Source organism: Heliconius melpomene, chromosome 18 (genome assembly GCF_056956725.1).
Source record: "Heliconius melpomene rosina isolate 202511_hmr_F chromosome 18, ASM5695672v1, whole genome shotgun sequence".
NCBI classification, from domain to species: Eukaryota; Metazoa; Arthropoda; class Insecta; order Lepidoptera; family Nymphalidae; genus Heliconius; species Heliconius melpomene.
This window is the reverse complement of record NC_140406.1, coordinates 14,455,321-14,478,983: the sequence shown is the minus strand read 5'-3', so window position 1 is coordinate 14,478,983 and position 23,663 is coordinate 14,455,321. Positions and strand designations below refer to the sequence as shown.

General features: G+C 31.8%; 1 protein-coding gene across 7 annotated transcripts in view; it reads left to right on the top strand.

Moving 5' to 3' along the window:
* pan (transcription factor pangolin) overlaps window positions 1-23,663 on the top strand; it is a 122,795-nt gene that overhangs the window by 77,791 nt on the left and 21,341 nt on the right. For 5 of the 7 annotated variants that reach the window (XM_085202139.1, XM_085202137.1, XM_085202138.1 and 2 more), the window contains exon 5: window positions 4,862-4,885. The exons of the other annotated variants lie outside the window; for them this stretch is intronic. In XM_085202139.1, coding sequence (XP_085058265.1) covers window positions 4,862-4,885 — 24 coding nt within the window. The remainder of the gene's footprint in view (window positions 1-4,861; window positions 4,886-23,663) is intronic. 7 annotated transcript variants of the gene reach the window in all.

Below are 23,663 nucleotides of genomic sequence, written 5' to 3'. Positions count from 1 at the left end.
GAGTCCTGTTTTTAATTTTTATGTGCATAACTTAAAAGTAATTATTGTTAAATGTCATGTCATGTTAAATTTAATTGTAAAACGAATTTTGTGATTAGGAATTATAATTGACAATTATATTAAGATGTTATAAGTAAGAATTTATTATTGGTACGTAAATTATTTTATATTAATTTCAATAATATAATAAAAAAATGTACTTGTCGCCGTATCAGAGAGGTAATTAATATTTTTTCTGTTTGTGTCGAATTGATTATAAAGTCGAAGAAAAATTTAGACTTACGTTAATTGAATTTTAATAATAGTTTCAATTATCCCGGTCCTCATATGGCTAATTAATAAAATAGAGCGAAGCGAACCAAACCTACATAACAATAACTAACTTCTGTTTTACATATACTACTTACTGTAATATCGCTGTAAAATAATATAAAAAACGTATTTAAACTAAGCAATGCGTGTGATTTCATCTCATTGCGTAAAGTTTAGCGCAGCGTTGCGCTGGACGGGTGCAACGAGCGTTCGCACATCGCCTGTAATTACGAATACCTACATTTATATATATATCTGATTATTTTATTTTATATTGAAATAAAAACGAGGCACGTCTGCAAGTGTCGTTTAAGGGTGTGTGATGTGCGATGAGAAAATTGGGCTTTGATTATTTACGATATAATAATGTTGTTATGTTAGTGTTGTTTATTTTATAATCGTCATTATTTGGATACAGGTTCAAAAATGGAATCTAAAATTTTAAAATATATTACATACATATTATAAATGTATATCTGCTGAATGTATTACATTTAAGTACCTATTTGTTGAGATCCGTCACCCAACACGCAATGTCTTGATCTTTAAGAACAGAGTGTCTTTACTTTAGGTACCCTTTTTGCTTACCCTGCTACATCTAGGATATAGCGTGAAGCTAATAAAATAAGTAAATAAATTTCTATATTATATTGCATCAAGTAGTTACCCTCTCAGCGCGTAATCCCGGAAACACTGCACCTAGGTCTAAAAATACTAAGTGCGTTAACCCACGATGTCCGGTAGACGAAAACCTCGCACGGTGTCTGAATAGTGATGCCTTCCGCCAGTCGCCAAGACACCTGTTAGGATTAGTGCTCATGTGAGATTACGGGTTTAATATTTTTTTGATTTAGTGTTTTAGACTTCAAACCAAAGTTAACAAAAAACAAGATATCTACTTTATCTAGTCACTAACTTTGATCTTTTAGTTCGTTCATACTATGAAAAAGAATGCAAAACAAAAGTCAACAATTATTTAAATAAAAAAATATGGGAAAACAATCATAATTAATTTATCAAAAAAAAAATTCTAAATTATATTTTCTATTAAAATTAAAGACGTTAAAAATATGTAGTCGAACAGAACTCACTTCCTACTAAGTACTAATATACAAAAAAATTGCGTACGTCACGATTACGATAAGTATTTTTATTTGTGTTTGCAATCCTTGTAACACAGAAGTGCTAAGAATATTAATGGGGCTTAAGTATTATGTTCCTGGCTTTACTTTATATAGCAGACGAGACGTCGCCTCTTGAATGACGTCGGAAAGCGACTTCCTACCAATTAATATAACAGTACGATTATAACAATACAATACGTGATTATGTATGGAAATATGGCTTAATTAAATTGTAAGCTATAAAAACAGTTTTTGCTATGCTTATTAATTTAGGAGTTCAAAAATAAATATTATTAGAAAAAGAAAAGTATATTTAAATTCAATCAAATCAAAATCAAATTGTGTCCTCCTACCCTATTTTGAATTCTTAAAAAGGAAATAAATGTACAAAAAGGAAGGAAATATGTCATAATATATTTATGACATATTTTATAAATAAATCCTTCAATTACTATAATAAACAGTATTATGTATATAAGACTATTACTAAATTTACATAAACCTGAGCAGCTACGCTATATTCTAATAGAATATTAACAAAAAATGACTAGTCTCATCCATTCTATAGTAAAGACACAAACTGAAGACCGTCTCACCTACATCCATACAAAACGTCGCGACGCCTTGTGCTCCTGAACTCAGCTTTGTTTGAGAGCTGGCAGACGTCTGTGAATATTTGATGCCTATACAATCTTTCTCTTGTTCTTAAAAATCGAAAATCATTATAAATGTAAGAAAAATATTCATACTTTCGTAGAAAGAGCCATATTTAAGTAAGTTAGTTTGATTTCCGCGTAAAGTATTTATTAAAATTATTAATTTCTATAATTACACTTTTTGTTACACATTTGAGTTTACGTTTTCTAATACTCTAATATTACTTTTAGTAAATGAAACCTCTTACAAAAGGCTGCCTTCAAAATACACAAACGTGTTAATAAGCACTCAATCTGTCATTTAAAAATAATGTCCCAGTCACCTACATTGACACAAAACGTCACCCAGATCCAAGCTGAACCTTGCGACGCTTCACCCAAATCCGTGCTTAAGACCTAGGCAGACGAAAACACTGAATATTTGATGCCTAGACAGAGGTGCCTTTTAAAGGGGATAAAACATTGAGGGTTGGGACTCGAGAATATGGTACGTGAGTGCTATTTGGAATCATTCTTACTTTATGGACATTTTAAATTTGTCTTTATGTTGAAAGGAAAGATATTGTTGTAGAGATTGTATTGCTTTTCTCTTTGTATTGGTAAATTATTTTAAAGCGTTTTTTAGTGTACGTGACATATAGGTTTTGAACTAGTGACCATCCTGTCTAGTTTTGAATTTAGTCTTAGCGATTATAGATAATAATATTTGTAACAAACTATCATTAATCACCATCTTAAAGACTTAACTCAAGAACTTGAACATGTTTCTGTCACCATTATATCTCACAACCGATAAATAAACATAATTCCACAACAAATAATCTCAATTATTATTCAGTCAGCCATTTTGCGTATCTCGGTAGTTGACCACGCCTACTTTTGAAATTAGAATAAAATTATACCCGAAGCGGTGTAACCGACACGTAATATCTATTTATCTACATCTATATATCTCTAACTTAACAGTAATATCAACCTAAGTTCCAAACGGTAATGGTCCGTAATCGCTTGTGGCGATTACCGTGATGTCACTAAGGACACTCTGTCACTTTCCTTAGTACAGACTTAATTAATGAGTTCTTTTCAAAAGTTTCTTTTATAAAGACACGTTTTCAATGGTTTTTTTTACGACGCACGTCGACGGTTGTATCTGTCGTTTTCTTTAAACAATTAATAGCGTGCGTTATTACGTTGTAAGCGTTGAACTATTAAGATTTTTTTTACATTTTATTTTTTACTGTCTATTAAAGTGTGTGGAAAGAAAACTTAAAGTCAAGTATAGATTAAATCTACAATAACACTTATTTACATTTAAACGTTGTGTCTTTATAAAGGTAAAAAAATCTACATGTGAAATGGTTAAAAAACATTAAGTATTTATCATACTAAACTCGTAAGTAACGTACGACATAATTAAAGGAGAACGCGTTCCCGAGTAATATGTGTCGTACAATTCGTCGCATGCGCAGGTTATAAATGGCTGCGCTTATAGCCGCGCTGATAACGATCGGGCTTCGTGATAACAGCTTTTTGCTAGAGTAGGTGTAATTTAATTAATAATGTGTAATAATGTTAATCCGTATTTGTATGGAGCAATTTACATAAATATTCGGAATAAAAACTTAAATTTTACTTACTTTATACTTTATCTTAATCTTTTGAGTTGAATTTAAACCATTGAGTTATTTTTTTGTATAACATTAGAGCTTCGCTTCGCTCCGGACTCGTTTCGCTCGTCATTCCCCGTTTACTGCGCTCATCTTACTTGCTCTACTGATAAACTCTACAGAACTAGGTCTTTACTTAAACACAGAAGCATAGCGATATTTTTTTGTATTACAGAGCTTAGTACATTTTGCAGGTGATATTCTTGATTTAACATTGCTACATAAGCTGTTTTAATATAATTAAATGATTATGAACAGGTGTTTAAAAATTCTAAAATTTAAATGGTTATCTAATTAATTATTTTGTTAAGTAACTTTCAATGAATAATGAGGTTCTTATTTTTTTTTTTTAAATATAGCATTGTTTAAATTAAAAAAATATATAAACAAGTAAACACCGTTTCAAGTAATCCTTGTATAAATAAAAAAAATGTCACAAATTGTAACATTTGTAAGCAGATAACAAGCCAAGCTCCTTATCAAAGCCCAGAGCAAAGCTTAGTGACTCGTAAAATCGAGATGAAGATTTCTTATCTCGAGAACGATAGCTGTTATGAATATTACGCTTGAATAGAACCCTGCGGCTGCACCGGCGCGGATAACAAATGCAAAATACTATATAATATTGTTGGATTTTATTAAAAAAACACATGAATTATAGAATATTCTGAGATAGATAGAGAGATAGAAGAGATATTATTTAACAAAAGTGAAACTGCAATAATATTAATATTATTATAAATATTTAGTCTCTTAATACTAATTTTTTGATTATTAATTTATTGAGGACGGTGCGTGGTAGCGCAGTGGTACAAATTGTGACTGTAATCGCGATGGGTTAGTAGAGTTCCGCCACTAAACACGTAATGCCTTTAGAATTTGGCAGAAAATGGGGAACGGAGTGTCTGATCCTATTGTGCATGCGCGATATAACTTGAAGTTCTTATTTAACACGGACCATTAAGGTCCATGCAATAAGGCTGATGTAGACTAAGTAGTCACCAAGAAGACGTTAAGTTTCTCTACATATAAGATTAATTCACTTTAAATATATTTAATATAATTTTTATAATGTTAATGATTGATTATTTGTTTCAGGTAGGTATTCGACGAACGCCTGCTTAAAGTAAGCATTTACAATTTCTTATTATAATAATATATTATTAACTCTTCTTTTATTTTATATAAGGTGAGTGAGATAGAGAAAAAACATCGCTTTTAAATACTGAACGGATTTCAACGCAGTGCATCCAAATGCAGCATTTGCATATAATACTTTGCATATGATAGTAGCTTGTAGCTTGACGATCAAGTACAATTGTTTCTTATATAAATTTATTTAATTACATTGGTAACTGTTTATTAACGGCGCTGAATTCCGCCACTTACCACAATGACAAGAAAATTGACCGGAAAATGCAGAGCGGAGTATCTTAATCTTACTTTGCGGGAAAAGCGTGAAGGTGCGTTCCACAAACACTTAAATATACCTCTATGTATATGTCAATAGTTAGGTATTAAATCAGTACCTTAACTAATAAATAACTAACATTTAAAGGTAATTTCATATTTATACATGGTTATTTTAGGATTTATCCTACGCTCAAGCTTTCTCTGTAACATCTATAAATGATGAGATTGTTTTGTGTAGGTTTAATGAGTTGCTTTATAAATTTCTATTTGTCTCACGTCACCGCCCACTAAAAGACGAAGAAGTTTACAGTAACATTTTTAGAGATGATTATTTATTTATTTCCTTTCCTTATATCTGGCCAATATAAGTTTTGATAACAATCATATACTTTAATATTTAAAAACATCGTATAAAAATTTAAAACATAGCGGGACTCGAACCTGTCCCCTCTTGGGTTTGACTATCTGACGAAAAGTAAGCTACAGATTGTAACGTTTCGACTATTTGACGAAAAGTAAGCAACAGTAAGCGCGAAGCTGAAAAAAAAGTTGTCCTTAATTGACCGATTACCTTGTAAGAAAATAGATATATCTGACCAAGCCGTCACTCATAATACTTGAAAGTATCCAAAGCAATAAAAATATCAAAACAGGCACAAAGGTTAAACGTAATTCATGGAGACATCAAAGAAAACGGTCTAATTTGAATAGATTAGTAGCATGCAAATTGCTTGATAATATCACATCATACGGGGTATGTGGGGTATATGGGGACACCATGTTTTATTTATGTGACGGGGGTAAGGGCGAATTAATGCACTCGTTTTTCTAATTTCGCTTTTTTAAAGAATATTACTAGTTAATAAATTGAGTAGAAATTTAGTTTTAAAAAGGTTGATCTTTTTGCGTTGGTTTACTAATTTAGCGATTTTAATTAAGTACAAAATCTTAATAAGAGGGATATTTTTGTGCATATATGCTTATATGCTTACACTAACAAAAAATATCTAAAATTTACTTTCATAAAATATATATAATATTTGAGACAATTTATTTTAAAACTATTACTAACTGTTCACTGCCAACGGATATCTTTTAAATTGAAATTGAATTGTGAAAACGTAACAAAACGAACAAGCGGCGTGAAGTAGCACACGCTAATACAAAAAACCCTAAAATATACAAGAATTAACATGTCAAAGGGCGACACATCCATTATATATACTGGAAAATGTTATTTTTCAAATAAATATGTATTGCTGCATCAAAAAACTGTTACAAGGAAAACGGTTAAAAATACATGAGACTTTGACAGTTTCGAAATAGTGTTTATTTAGTTTTAATAAAGGTAGGTTATTATGGATTATATACCTTACTTTAGCTACTAAAATATTAAGCTTTACTTATTAATATTTTTAAAACTCGTCAAAAACATCTTCAAGCGGCTACCCGCATAGGAGTGTAGGTATAGGGAACCTAGTGTGAAGACGTCCCATTCCTCATTTTTCTAATTATATCGAAACAGGTCGTGTTCACTGACGAACCTCAACATCGCGCATTGTTTAAATTAAAACTACATAACTATCATAAAATTATAATAATAAAAAAAAAACAATAGCAAACTCAACCAATATTCATAATTTAAAAAGTTAAATCAATTACCACAACGGCAGGACCTTAAGACGTCACCCGCAGCTAATACCAGCAAAATGTCTATCATTTAACTGGAAAACAAAGCTAAGCGTCGGTTAGCCAGGCTTTCGTTCGCAGACGGCATCAAAGGAACCGCACCCCCACCCCCACTCCCGCCCGAGGCAGTATTGTATTTAGGAACGGCTTGTTTACCCTGGGTTATTAACAGGTGGCGAATTGTAATTGATAAACACTTTCATATTATATAACGTACTAGATTTGTTTTCTTTTTGAAGTAAATGGGTATTGCTATTTGAAAAATATTTTAATTATAGTATTTAAAGATGATTTGCATATTTAAGTTAAATTTCATAGTTAAAAACATTTTTTCTACTCAAAACTTAAACCACGATAACTCAAGCATTCGATGTAAATATAATGAGACATATCAATATTCATGGACGAGATGGCCACGTGCCGGAAAGACAGGGACAGTATCCCCATTTACATCCAAAGCTCTCTCTCATACTTTTTAATTTCGAAACAATCTCGTCGAGCGTCCTGTCCCCTATTAAAATTCGAACGCACACTCCCTTTTATTGTTTAGAAGCTACGGATATTGTCGTTTTAAACATTTTTCTAAGGTTTCCTATTTATTTGACGTCGTCGACGTTGGTGGGCATTGCTTAGAATAAGTAGAATGATGATTATGCGATGCAGGTGCAAGAATTTCGAAATTTATGATTTTTTTACTAAACATGTCAACTCACGTACTTTTTTACGCATGAAAATTACGTCTTAGAAATAAACATTACCAAAATCTCAATTTTTATAATTTTTGCCTCGTGGCCTTTGTTTACTAATTTATAAGTTTATTAAAAATTAGATAAGTAATATTGTATTTTACATAACTGTTTCAATGTTTTCCAATCTAATGGAAAATCTATAGATGAAGTATAATAGCCACCATAAGGAACAAACAAAAATACAATTCAATTTCTCGAATAAAAAGCGAACCCACAAACGTAACTTTTACAGTCTGTCAGCTGGTGTACCACGCCACGATGACCTTAAAGGTTTTGATGAAAAACTAATGAACATGATAAAAATGCATAGATAGCTAAATCAATTAATTACATTGAAATATCATGCATTACTTACGTAAGCTGTCAATGTGTCTATGACGTCATAGATACATATTGATATACTTATCTTTTGATATTATTAATTATTTTCATGTAATTAAAAACATGCTCAAAAATATCTTAATTTAAGTAATTACAAATCGGATGCTATTAGGTTGTGTTATATGTAATTAGATTTATAACATCCGCTATTTATGACTATAAAATACTTACCAATCTTAATACTATGCTGACCAGTTTTCAATACATCTTATTCTTGTAAATTAATTATTTGATATGTTTATTTCCTTGCTCTAATAGCAAGACAAAATGCGGCGTTGAGTTTCGCAAATCAACACACAATGCCACGAAAATTGATAGGAAACGGAGTATATTAACACTAGGTTCCCTCTGCGTACCCTAAAGCTAAAAAAATAATAAAACCAAAATGTAATTGCTATCTAAATATCTAAGGATAGTTTGATAGCGTCGCTCGTTATACTATAATTCGAACAATACATTCAGAGGCACGGTCCCACGTCGGGCGCCACATTCCTAATTGGCGGTTACGTGTAATTGGACGCGCTCGCAAAGAACGCACGCCTCGGGCCGCTAGTTGTGAAGACATTAATATCGGTTAAGCTCCGTGGCCCGCGGGGTTACGATTAAATTATGCGGTGGGTTACGTACGTGATTTATTGAAGAATTTTCGCTAGTTAAAACTTTTCAATGTATAGGAATATGGTATTTAGGAAATTCCAAATTTCCTATTTGTAGAATAAAATTACACAATCGTATTAAAACTACGCTGCAATGGATGATCCTATAATAGAATAGAAATGTAAATAGTCTCTTGTATCTATAATAAGCATTGTATGCCAGGATATATGACTATATTTTCGCTGAGTTCAACATTGAGAAGTACGGGAGATCGATTCAGTGACAGAGGCCTTATAAAATGATCATTACATCATCAGCTTATCTCAGCCATTTATCTTATAGATTTCATCTGTACTCATACAATACACACTGGAAATTAATGAATCAAAAAATATCTGACTTAGTTCAAATTGACAATAGCAAGATATATTTTTCGAAGCTTAGTTCCGTCTAATTGGCTAGTATCATACAAATATAGTTCTAAACAAAAAATATTCGTAAGAGTTATCAGCGTGGATATTCATTCGTCTATTTATCAAGAGGAGCAGCAACAAATGTAGTTACTATGGCAAATGATGTAGGGTGAACCGAAGAGGCGTATTCTAGTGTTTTATTTGGTTAATTAATAAGACCAAATTCAAACAAATCCAACTACCGATACCGTTGATACACTCAATACTTCACGAGGGATGCAGGGTTGGTTTGTGTAGGGTTGTCAATGGGGGGATATTTAGAATGTGTGTTTTGTTTAATTTGCTATGTATTTTCTTACTAATTAAATATTGCTTAACATACATTTTTCGCAAAATGCATTTCTGTTTATTTTAGTAGGATTATTCTCTATTTTTTGTCCAGTTTTGTCTATTTGTAAAGCTTAGTTAAACGACTTCATAATCATTTTAAAAGGAAATATTTGATAATTCAATACGTATACTAAATTGACCAATCCACGTCTTACTTTCTTCAATTCAAGATAATTTCAATCAGATAGCCCAATAGAATATCATTAGAAAATTTATATTCAACACACAAACGAAAAACACCTACGTCCATAGAGGAGTCTCTACGACAAAATAAACATGTTTAAAAATCTATTAAAAATTCAAGTCACGTTCAACCCTAAGTTGGAGTGGATGCAAGGGCCAAGGTTCGATCCCCATTGTGATTCCCACTTGTTTTTTAATAGAGGGTATTTTCTATTATTCGTCATATAAATGGCGCTGTTTTAGTACGTTGACATGCATTCCCTTTGCGGTGGGGTGGCTGCGGGCCATGGGAGACATTTCGGTGCGTTAATGATCTCGTCACTCGTGGGAGGTCAAGTGATTTTTGAAAATATACTATCAGTTTTGTTTGCCCCTTATTTGGTTTATGGTTTTGTGTGCAATGAGAATTGATAGAAATTGATTATTTATAAATTATTTATTTATGTATTTAGATAGATAGATAGATTTACATATCTATAATATAAAATATCATGAAGATAAATTGTACGTTAATTTGCAACAACAAAATGAATTATAATAATGCATATTTAATAAACATCTAATGAAATGTGCTAGATAGAATTACAACAATTTGATCAATGAATAACGATGAATATGTGTACTAATTTTTAATATATAAAAATTTTTGAAAACTTTAAATAAAAACTTAATTTCTTATACACAAGAACATTATATACAGTCTTAAAATAATAAAAAAAAACATTTAACAGTAAAAACTAAGCTCATTCCAACATAAAAGCAAAGTAGGAAAGACCAGACAATGGTTAAGTACAGTGAGTAATTAATATCACATCCATCAAACGTTCCGCACGATTGGAGGGTAACTGCCATTTTTTATTATGAAGTAGCAATTCCTATACTCGTAATATACGAAAAGTAATAATTTGTGCTCTCGTAGGATCAGCCACGACTCCATGAGCCATCAGGCAGCGGGCGTAAAGCGATTGGAACAATAGAGCTATTAGCTGTAAATGAGATATCACTTATTGTTTTTTTAATTGTTTCCTCTGGATACTTATTTTACTTGTCGATGTCGGCAGCGAGACCGTTCATATTGGCTCGATTCAGAAGTATTTTCGTTTTTATAGTAATGATTGCTTCTTTTACATGAATACAGATGTAGAACTTTGTCTATACTTCAGGATTAAATGTTCAATGAGTGTATTTGTTTTTTTTTATTTTTATATATAGCTTCGCGAAAATTAGCACGTAATATATGCTTGAATCAACGCAATTGACTTGGGTATATGTTTTATTCGACGGTATATTTATATTTACCAATTATTTTTCAACAACAATACTAAGTTTTATCACAAACCACGCTATGCATATGGAACGGCTAAAAATGGAGAACAGGGTGGCTTATCACTAAGTTTTCTCATTGTGTATGTCTACAGTGTAATATATATAGTTAATTGAATAATTTAATGAGTTTGTTTGGATCCTTAACAACGTACACTCATGAGCAACACTCTCCACCTGCTGAAATATACTTTAAGTGACTCTCAGCGTTTGCGGTAATAGCTATACAATTAAAAAACTAGTTAAACAATTCGCCCAGCTCTCCCTAAACGCGGCACTAAAATGAGACGCATTTTTAATTAAACCCCGCCGGAAGCCGCCATGTTGCCGCGCATCCGCCGCCGCCATCTTGCGGCGACCGTTTGACAAATTGGTACGGCAGAGTGACGCGCAATTTTCCCGCTTTTTTCCCGCCCATTGTTCGCTTTTCCCCAACAAAATGAAAAGTCGCGCGTATTTCTATTTATTTATTTCTTTTTTCGGTAAATGTTACGGCTCAGCCGCTGTATTGCAGATTGTTTTGTGCTGCGGCTGTTCATTTCTCACTGTCGAATTTTTTGAATGTCAGTCGGTTCATGGGTACTCCATTACGATTGTTTAACGAGTCAAAATTTAGGAACGACTATTGGATGAAAGAAATGCGAAATTCTATTTCAAGTTACAGCCACAGAAATACTTGAGCGTGAAAATGTGGTAGCTAGTACAAGTGCTGACATATTTGTGTCATAAGTACTTTTATATTACACAATAGATACTTTTGTTATTTGAGGTGGTTTTTGTGTATATTACATAGAACTTTTATTAAACGTAATATTTAAATAAAAAAAGTCAGCGTTATGAATGAATAATTCGAATATAAATGCTCCTTTGATAATGTTATTCAAATCAATTAACAATATGTTTAACAAAATGAACAGTTGCTCTAGTTTTTTTATACTTTTTATAATTTTAAATTGTTACTCCTCATTATCTTTGAGGAATTCAATATAATTCAAAAACTTCTCATTGCTAGATTCAAGAAATACGAAATAATATAATATTAGGATATTTATTCAGCTCGTGCGTCAGCGTGTGGGTGTAAATGACATTCTTTATTAAGAAACATATTCAATCTTTTCAGTCGGATCTTTGGTTTTTGTAATACCTAAGGAGTTCCCCGATTTCACGATTTTAATTTATGGTCAGTTGATAAATATTTTTTTTATTTTACTGCAGATATTGACATAGATCAAAAATAAAGTTAGATAAGATAAAGTTTTTATGAGAGAACACTTCAAAATCAATCATATAATCGATAAATAGATTAGTTTTAATGTTTATTCCAATAATTACACGCTTATTATGGACTTTTAAAGAAAATAAAGCTATTAATAACATAAAAATTATAAGAAATCAACTGTATCTAAATTTATTATTCTCCCGTACACCTAGCACCTAGAATCAAAAACCATTCGAAATTCAACACAGCACCTCCCAAAAGTCAACAAATCAGACAGTAGGCAGAACAATCCGGACTAGTTACCGTCTATACTGCCCGCCTCATTAAAGCGGGCGGCGAGATCAAACGGTTCCGAAATACGCGCACCGCAGACCTATGAGAGCGTAGAGCTACGTAGAATTAATAAGCGATGTCACAAGCTACGTACACGAACAAGGAAACTAAACTAAAGATAGAAACTGAAGAAATCGACCATCATTTGTCTTTGCTGCACAATTAACTTTAAACGTATGGCTATTACTCAAATAATATAAGCTTGAATTGGATATATTTACGTTAATAATTATTATACCATATTTCCTTATTACTTTACACTATTATTAATAAACAATAATAGTCTTAAATAAATATATTTCTGTACCAATCTGCTATCTTCGTAGGTCAGTGGCTGGTAGAAACGATTTATGTTTGTGTCGACGTGTGCACATACTGTGTTTTATTATCATATCACCAATTGGGCATCAGCAAAGCGAGTAATGTCTAAGACGCTTCATATTTGAAAGCATTTTTTAAAAAACAATTAAATGTTTCCGTTGCTTAAAATGTTTTTTACTGTAAGAACAAATGATATCCATTAGATATTAATAAAGTTGAAGTTATAATAAAGATATAATGAACTCATATTGGTCCCTAATTAACACAACTCTACAAATATTAATATATAGACAGATAATGGAATAATTAAACCCAAAGATCGTTAAAATATCAAAAAAGATTCGATTTCCCATAGATTATGCGTAGAAAGTATTCCAAATGTTAATTCATCCTTCATTATAAAACTTCCTATCGAACAAGTTTTCTGATCAAGTTTTATATATTATGAAACGTTGTAAATTTCCCTCTGTCATATACTTAATACAATATATTCAATATTAAATGCTGTACCGGGATTGATTGAACCTAATTGGGTCGTTATGTGGAAGAATAATGACCAATTAGTAAATTAAACGAGTCATCCGAGGCGGGACGTTGCCATCGTAACAATTTTTTATTGCAGTCATATTGTAGAAAAGTGGATCCAAAGCAGTGCCTTGAGGGATACCTTAGGTTAATTATGTATTTTAAATATCACGTTCACTGGACGATAATGAATAATTTTATGTGGTTATGTTACGCTGATTTTCAATGGTAATTTAAATATAGGCAATTATATGAGGCGGTCGTGACATACATGCGGACAACGTCTAACTGTCACCGCAATAGTTATAGATTCAATCTTCATTTGGGGACAACGAAAGGAACGGAAGACAACGAAGCTTTGAATTTTGCCACTCGTACAATTTTGTCTCGAATTGGTGCGGGAAGTATTCTCTAACTCGTGAAGCTGACAAAAACAGTATTACTTTTACTCTTTTATTAGATTAATAAGCATATACCTAATGAACATTGATTGCAACAATTTAAATTTCAAAGGAGATCACCATTTTCTTTGATGCACTGTTCAAATATTTAATCTACTTCGATAATATGGAAATCATGTATCCATATCTCTCTATAATAAAAATCACTAGAATTTACATGATTATTGTCTATTATGTAATTTGATAACTAACCTTCCGGTATAACTTTCTATCTTAACCTAATTTTAAAAATGAATATTAAAAATGTCGCCAATATGATGAAGTCTTGCGACATTTACATATTTCTATAGCTTTTGATTTGTTTTTAGCTTTACAGTGTATCCAAGTATATTGCTATATGTCAGGATAGTCTGTATTCGTGCGTATGTAATGTGATGAAATGAAAAATATTTCATTCCCCTTATTAGGAATTGAACCCACAATCACCATGTTACAAACAAACTGACTGACATATGGTTATAATATCTTAATATATAACCTAAGCGTTTAACGATTGCTTTATTGTGGCCCATCAACTGGACGTTTAATCTAAATCTAAAAAAAGCTTCCAGTTTCGGTTTTTATGATACTTCCATAAAATCTAAGAGCTCGTAATAATGTCTCGGGAATGGTACACTTTGTTCTCGTTTTTAACTTTTTAGCTCGAAAGAAACTGGGGCGGTTTGGTCTATTTGTGAATTTTAATAGTAGTAAATCTAGCCTCGTTTCAAATATGCATTTTGTTTATATATATATACCTACATATATCTCAGTTTTGTGGCCAGTCGTGACGCAGGGGCGCAAAAAGTGTCTGTAAATGCGACTCTTTAGGTTCGATCCCCACTCGACGAAATTAAATATATATTTCCATTTTTTCCTGCCTCTGCTTCAATGCCTCCAAATTTCGGCGGAAAGTGGGTAACGCTTAACACTAGGTTCCCTCTGTCTCTGTCTCTGTCCTGCTGTGTGCGGATTATAGCCTTTCCTTTATTTGATTTATTTTACATGTACATATGTATCTCAGTATTGCCATTTTATTTGATCCTTCTCCCATAGGTCACATATAAAAGAATTAATATTTATAAATTTAAATGTCAATGGAACTTTCTATTGATAGACCATTTTGGTTTTAAGATTTTTTAAGTTATTTTATTAGTTCGTTTAAATTGGTAAATAATTTTCTAGTCGTAAAGATTTTATCAATGTTATAGATGATAACAACTGATTCAATATGCTTGGGAGTATAAAAATATGTTAATTTTTAACCTTAGATTATTGAAAATTTGATAGTTTATTTTGTATTTATCATCTCTGGTAAGGCTAAGTGCGGCGTTAAGCTCCGAACAGTGACTTGACTCTAGGTTTTCTCTACAATGCGGAATAAACTATAACTATAAAAATATGAACCTAAAAAAAGATAGAAGGAAAGTTATATGTACCTAAATCAGTTTTTGTCTTCACATTTTATATTTACAAATTGTTTCGTTTTTTTCGTAGCGAGTATATCATTCGATAAAATCCATTTGAATATAGTAGAGCGCTATTAATTCTTACATTTGACGTTTTTATGCATATTTAAGATTTCGCTTTGAAGAGCTTTACGCCAGATTTATGATTACTTTGCGACACACGGTCTGCTGGCTAGTCCCATTATACGAAAAATATCTCATATAGTGGTGGTAGGTGGTACGTATGTAAGTCACCTTTTTTAATTCATATGAAGGTTTTATTATTATTTTATATTTTCATTTTAACAAAAAAAGTCTCTCAAGCACTCGGACATTCCGTTCTTCACTTTCAGCATGAATTAGAGACTTTGCGTATGGCGTGGCGCAGCTCACTGATTTGATGACTTAATTCCCTCGAATGGGTTTCGAACCTACAACTATCGCTTAAATACCACGGTAACCCATCCTCAGAAGCTTTTCTAAAATTAATATGTTGAAATAAAGGAGTCGATGTATGTATGTAATTCACAAAAATTCTGTAGATACATTTATGATTTATTATAAGATGTCACATTTTGGCAATGCTGAGTTGAGAGAGAGGCTAGATTTATATTTTCGTTTATTCTATTAATCTCATTTAAATTGAACAACATGACTTAAGAACAATGTTGATTTATTACCACCGTTATTATAGATGTAGAGACCATTTTTTTTCAGTTTTTCAGTTTTTATTTTAAAAAATAAAAATATTTCTTTTATTATTTGTAAAATTATAAATTATATAAATATAACCTGTTTGTTTGACTTTGGTAATAAGATAAAGCGTGGCGTTGAACTCTGCAATTCAACAAAAACTTATTCAAGTCAAAGTAAAACTTTTGTTGAATTTAGTTTTGTATAAAACTGAATGGAAGTGACTAAAAAATTGATCGTTATAAAATATCGTAAAGTTCCGCCACTGAACAGAATATTTCGGATTTGGGCGGAAATCAGAGAATGGAATAATAAAGTTCAAAACAATTTTTATATGTGTTTAAATACTGCCCCACTATAAGTACATAGTAAACCCATTAAAGTAACCTAGGATTAGTTAATTTATTATGCTTGGTAGTTTAAACTGATCTGTTGATAGCGGTCATAACGATTTATTACAGCTTTCCCATATTTTATGTTTATTTTAAATATTTTATCTTAAATTTATTTTTGTTGTTTTTTTTATATTTTTCTTTGATGATCATTTTGATATATGGCTCTATGATAGAAGTAGTCATTGCTAATCTTTGAAAGTTAACCTTTATTTATTGGCTATATACCTCGTTATAGCGCTTTGACTGTTCATCGTCTTCTTTTTTAAGACCCTTTATATTAATAATATTAATTATTGCTTTTATTAATAATTATCAATAAAAAAGTAATAAAGAACACAGCATGGTTAAATCTTACAAAAGAATAGTCGAAATAAAAACCAATTATAGTATAGTCTAACATAAGATCACAAAATATATATATTTTTTAATATAAATATAAATAAAATGTGAAATATATTTTTTAACTTGGTCACTCCACTGTTGTGTCACCAACTGTTGACATCCCAACTTGTCAAAACCCCCGCCCCCGCCGCTCCCCGCCGCCCGCCGCCGCCGCCCCTCCAGCTTACTCTAAATTCGCGTAGATTACACAAACGCTACTATTTGCTCTACACTTCATTTTTTTTATTTTAGAATAAAAATTAACTATTGTTTTTCTTTATTTTTAGTACGACACCAAAGTTTTATTAATTTATTAATGCAGTTTATATAGTATAATTGTATGTATTTACCAGATTTTATGTACCGTTGCTAATTGTGGGTTTAAATCACATGAAACAATTTTTATCCAATTATTTACTAACTGATACAAATTTTACATACTCCTATTTTTTTAGCGTCAGTCTGTATCGCGTACGTAGCAGAGTAGGCAAAGGGAACCTGGGAACCTAGTGCTTATTCCATTCCCCGCTTTCCACTGAATTCTCGTGCACACAATGCGCGTGTTGAGTGGAGGAACTCAACGCCGCGCTTTGCCTCGTTACTAAAGCGAGGGTTTATTTAATTACTAATAATAATTATCTATTGGCTTTGATTTGAACAATATAAGTAAGATAAAGTAAGAGATCACATAGTTGCCCCGCTGGTTACATGACAGGTTGTGAGTTTAAATACAAAATGTGAATATTCACATTTAAAATATTTATTTTAGAAAAAGTCTTACACCAACTAGCGAATAAAAAATGTCCCAAAATGAACAATGAAAAGCAGGAAAAACATCGAACTGAGCCTTTCTTTACATGTATAATATAGAAAACACCGAAAGATACAAAACATTATCTAAATTTTAAATAAGATAGATCTCTATAATACTATTATAGCCATTGTTAAAACTAAGAAGGACTACGTTCAATACGTAATGTCTCAAATTGAGAAAGTCGGGGACGGAGTGTCTTACCACTCAGCTCCTTTAGCCTTTCTTGTTAAACTAAGCGTACAACGATTGTAATATTGTAACAAACATAACATTACTGCTTCCGACATACGAAAATATGGTAGCGAGCTATGTTTACGCTTCAAAATGCGAGCGTGACGCAATTTGTAACACCCTGTAGGGGGGAGGACTTCAAAGGGCACGCCGACAAAGCGCTAAATAAGATGAAAAAAATACATATATAAACGACAATGGCCTGGGAAATCGGGACTTTGGTATTTTCTCGTGAGTTTTTCGCGTGAAAATTACTTATATTTGTATGTTGTATATGTGTAGTTACTAAATGTTTGATTTGGTTTGAGTTGTTTATTGACGTTTTACAACCTCCTTTTGAGAGATTATTAGGAGTTGTGTGGAGTTTCTTTGCAAATTTAATTTACAACTTAATACATATATCAGGGCCTATTTCTTCACTCTGGCAAGGAGAGTCGAAAATTGAGCAGAAAATGAGGACGGAGTGTCTTAACACTCGGTTCCCTCTATCTACCCTTCTGTGTCCGGTTGTGTGTTAAAAAATAAAATATATTAAAACAACATTATAATTAAATTATACCTACGCCCTAAATAATTTTGCGAAAACTCTTTGAAAATATGAATCAGGCTCTATGTATATCGAGTGTGTATCTCGTTACCAATTAAGCACTCAACGAGGTTATCCTATACGTCACTAATGATGCGTTGCATACTGGCTGTGATTTCTGATCTAGGAAGGTAAAGGAATTATGACACGATGGGTTTTAGTTGTTATGTATGTTCTGCGGGATGTGGGTTCGATGCTTTTTTTGGTTAGACATTGAAATTAGGTAAAATGAGAAATTGTTTGGATTTATACATAGAAGACGTCTATTTATTTTATATTTGAGGGTTTTGAGGTCTGCCTGTAAACACCATATTTGGGGGTTCGATTTTCATTCAAAGGAATTATTTATTTTCATTTCCTTGCTCCTTTACACACTGTCTCGAAATTTAGATGGCAAACGACTTAAGCTTTAAAGAATTAAGCTTCCTCTATCTTGCTAAATGCGGGAAGCTATTAAAAAATATTATTTTATGAATTATTATAAGACCAGATAAAAATTCAACAAACTTATATTTCTTAGTTATTCTCATTGTTCTTAAGGCAACTAAGCATGTAAATCATAACATTAAAACAACATTAACTCATAAGGGTCCGGTGCGACATGGGGTGGATACCACTAACCGGAAGTCGTGAATTTGATTTCCGCCTCAGATAAATATTTATATTGACATTTTAACCTTCGTATTTGTTTTATGATTATGTATAGAAGTTTATTGAAGCAGTTGTGGTAAGTGCACACGCGATTATTTCCACTCGGGCGAATAGTATTCATATTCTTCTCTACAAAATATTTAAAAAAAATCACGGCGTTGGGTTCCGCCACTCAAAATTGTAGGGAGAGAGAATCGCAATGAATGCAATATTTTCTATTATATTAATGAGATTAGCTTCTCCTGCTATAGTAAAACTAAAAAAAGTTAAAAATTCAAAATAATTTTAAAAAAAATATTTTAATTTATTATATTTTCTTGTTAAATGCATAAGAATGTCGACAGTTGTAGATTATATTATCTTGCACCGTCAAAATACAATACCCGATAAGTGTCGGAGCGCCATTACGGGGATTAATGCGTTATCTCGTTATCAATTAAGCCGTCAGTTAACAAGGTTACGTTACGTTACGTAACTGTGTGGACGCTCCGTTCCACCTTGCTGGAATGGAAGGAAGGGAAATTGGAATTAAGAATTAATATAATTAATTGCAAAAATAATGTCTTATAATCATTGTTAATTTAAAAGTTAGGATATTCGGTATTATAAATTTGATTATAGTTGATTTATTTTATTTAAAAAAATAAACAATTTTAATAAACAAATTCAAAGCAAAAATTATAATATCTTAACCCTGTCAATCAATAACCTAATATTTAATTTTAATCAAATATAAACACTCATTAACTTAAATATATAAAAGAAAACAATCGCTAAAATAAATAGCAATACCTAAAACTAACATCATTAACTATGTACATATCAAAAATCGAACCCCCAACATACGACCTTACAGAATCTTATAAATCTTTGCAATTATCAAATTCTGGGGCTCATCTCATCTGCATAAACGCACACACGCGCGTACACTACGCACGCGCGTCGAGATCAAAGAGAACCGACCCCTTTGTACTTGCCGCCGTCGCGTGCCGTCTTTCTCTTATCCCTCTCTACAACCGTCTAAACTTGCAAGTGCGAGCGAGACGAACATACACACGATTGTATAGCTCCCAATGTGAATATTTCACCTCGTTATCGAGTCTTGTTTGTGTTAGGTAGTGTTAGAACGATGATTGAATTAATTTATCGATATCGATATCGATGCGAATTAGTTAGTTATATTTGGTGTTGTGTCATTAATTATATATATTTTTTAGGTTCACTTGAATACTAATGATTTTTTCTTGTTGAATCGATTAATTCGATTGATGTAAGATGTTATTCGATTTTATATAAAATAATTATATATGCTAATATCTCTTGCTATACTTAATAATTATAACACGTAATTAATTGTGACATACGCTATCCGTTTCTGCTCAATTAGTAAGCTGAGTATGACTGTATTCTAATTAAAGTATTTGTGATTTAAATTGCAGGATAAATGTTATTTACAATTAAATCATTATTTTCAAATACGTCAATGTTATTATACGTACATAACGATTTAGTGTTTGTTGATAAAATAAAATAAAAAACTTTATTTATTTTTTCGTTTCTCTGTTCTCAGTTATATAAAAGGAAAAAAATATTTCAACACTACTCTCTATCTCCTGAAAACTCCGAAATAAAAAAAAAACATAATAAAAATCGATAAATAACCGTCCCTCTCCGAACATAGTAGAGCACAGCTCCCGACTAGGTAAGACAGGAATCTGCCGATATCGGCCAGTAATTAAAATAGACTTATTGCGTCTCGTATACGAACTTTATGGTCTCAGGCCAGTCTGTACAGATAAGGCATGAAATACCTAACGCGTATATTTAGATGCCTTACTCATTGCTCGCTTTCTACTAATTAGAGTGTAGCTTTTAAAAGGGATATGTTGTTTATGGCATTTTTTAAAATTAATAGTTGATTTTTTTTTATTTGGATCGAGAATTATTTTTGTAAGATTCAATAAATAATCATAATTTATTATTTATTTTATATTTAAAAAAAAATATAATATTATGAATTTATTATTAAGCGACAACCCTAGATAAGTACAAAACATCATAGCAAAGAAAATAGCTTTTTATGAGTTTGAATTAAAATCTCATACATTTTATGGGTTATACACATTTTTCTTGGAAAATCCATACACATATATTAATCGTACCTGATGTCTTACTAAATGTTCATTAGAACTATAAAGGGTAGAATTTTTTGTAAGTTTCTATAGTATTTACTATAATTATAGGTAATACCGTCATGTACCTATCGTTTGCGGTAATTGATGGTGTACATACTGTGCATTTTATATGAGCATTACGGTTTTGTAATTCAATATATTAAACGTTGGCCATTGTTTTTGTGGTGTCATTTGCCATTTGCTAGAAATGGACTATGAAAGTAAAAAGTGGTCTGTCTATATAGGCATGTAGAAGAAAACAAACAAATAACGAACTTTTATTATAATAAAAGTAACTGTTATTTTTCAACAGTCTTTGTATTTGGTTCAATATTTATTAATATAAGAAAAGGAACAACGTTTTAAAATAATTATTACATTATTTAGAAGATTTTTCTTCTATTTAAAAACCTATTGTAAAGTCTATGTAAACGGATTACTATTTTACAGTGCTACTGTAAAGTATGAAAAAAATAGCAGTTAACCTGTGCATTACCCCCTGGGGTTGACATCGACCCTTGTTAATATTTTACTACTTATATCGCGCTACGCTCATTACTTTTTCCTTTACCCTTCTTATAATTAAGTTATGTCTAAGAATTATTAATATTTATAAGTATATAGTAGGGACATATTAGTTTAATAATCTTAATTAAAATCACAGAATGTGTGCTAAAATTCTTAATAAAATATTATATAAGCATAAAAATTGTTTTATAAAAATATAAATAAGTCATAGAAATAATTATAATATAAAAAAATAAATTAACCGTCCTTATAAAAAAATAACAACTATTACAACATTTCTAAACGTAAATTCTCCACATCGCTTAACTAGACATACATATTCCTTCCAATATACAAAATAACATCCGAATTTTCCATAATCGCGGGTCGGAAGGGCCAGCCCGTAGCCCGCGGGTGAGTTTCGCTAAACAATTCATACATTTGTATCCTTTGAAGTGGCGCTCAGGGCGCCGTCAACTGCACACAGCCCCCCACCTGTTTATAGCGTTGGAAATTGAGTAGAGTATTGCAAAAAATGATCGAATTTTGTGCCAGACTTTAAAGGATTAAGTAATTTTCAACCTGTCAACATTTTGTGTATTAATTTTGCACGATGATTTTTAACTTTGATATTTTTGGTGAACGAAAATGTTTTGCTACTGGAGATGTTTCGAGAGTAACTTGTTGAAGTGTTTATTGACGCTTCGTGTTATAGTTGGATTTGTTCTTAAGTCGGTTACAGGTTCGAGTAGGTAATGATATTTTGAATTGGAATAAAGAGAAGTCGTGGCGCAGTGATAGTGTTCGATTCCTACTCAGAGGACTGAGTTCCTTCTGTTTACCGTGCTTTACGGGAATAATTAAACAAAAACTAAAGGGAAATGTAAATAAAATTAATAAGATAATTGAATTGTAAATTATAAGCAATCATTAATAAAAACTCAACTGTCCCCAAGGTGTACATTTCCCATATTTAATTAAAAAATCCATCCCTCGAATGATAAACGCTTGTAAACGGACAACCTGATATTAACCCTTTGACGTGTCGTGTGCTTTAATTGCCGCTTGTTTATTAAACGTGTCCCCGCACATTAGTTGAAGGTTCCCACAGAACTATTCTGAAGAAAAGTTAAAAACTTTGATAGTTAAAAATAAACTTTGAATTATTAAACTGTAAAAGCAGCTTCACGCTTTTTCCTGTATAAGTTAGGCAGAGGGAATCTAGTGTAAAGACACTCGTTTGTTTCGAGACATTGCATGGCGGAACTGGTAACGACGCAAATCGCGGCGTTGAGTTCCGACACTCGCTTGCGTAGTGGGAACGGAGTGAACACTTAATAAAATTATAAATCATAAATTATATAACATTACCTGACTATATTTTCTTTCTCACAGAATATGTCTTCAAATATGAAGACGCTTTCTAACAGCACGGTATGATTAGTGTCACATTAGCTGGTGCCATTAACTACCAGGGGGGTATTTTGTTTTAACCACTCGCTGTAATCGCGTTTGATCTATCGTGTACGGCGATGGCTGTCGACAATTATTTTGTATTATAATGTATGTGTAAAGAAAAATTATATGGAGTTAATTATTGGGAAAATAGACATTACTTGTAGTTGTTTGAGTAGTCTCACTTGATGGTAGTAGATTCAAGTTCCACGTGTCAATTTGCTTTCCAAAAATAAACATTATAAATCATAAAATTAACACTAAACCTTACTCTAGTTAAAACAAAATATGTGAGAAAAGGTTTGTCTTTTCGTTGAAAATGAACCTATTTCTATCTACAAAGCAAAAGCGCGGCGTTGAGCTCTGCCACTCGAGACGCAGTGTCTCGACTCGAAAATTCGCAGGAAGGTGGGAAACGGAGTGTCTAAACACTAGATTCGATTTGCTTACTTTGCTTTATGAGGAATACAGCATGAAGCTGAAAAGAATAGGTACCTACATTCTCCAGAACTATAAATCCGTTAAACAGTATCATCGCGATGTAATGCAATCCGTTGATGAAGAATTTTTACGGTTAGCTGTAGAGACAATCA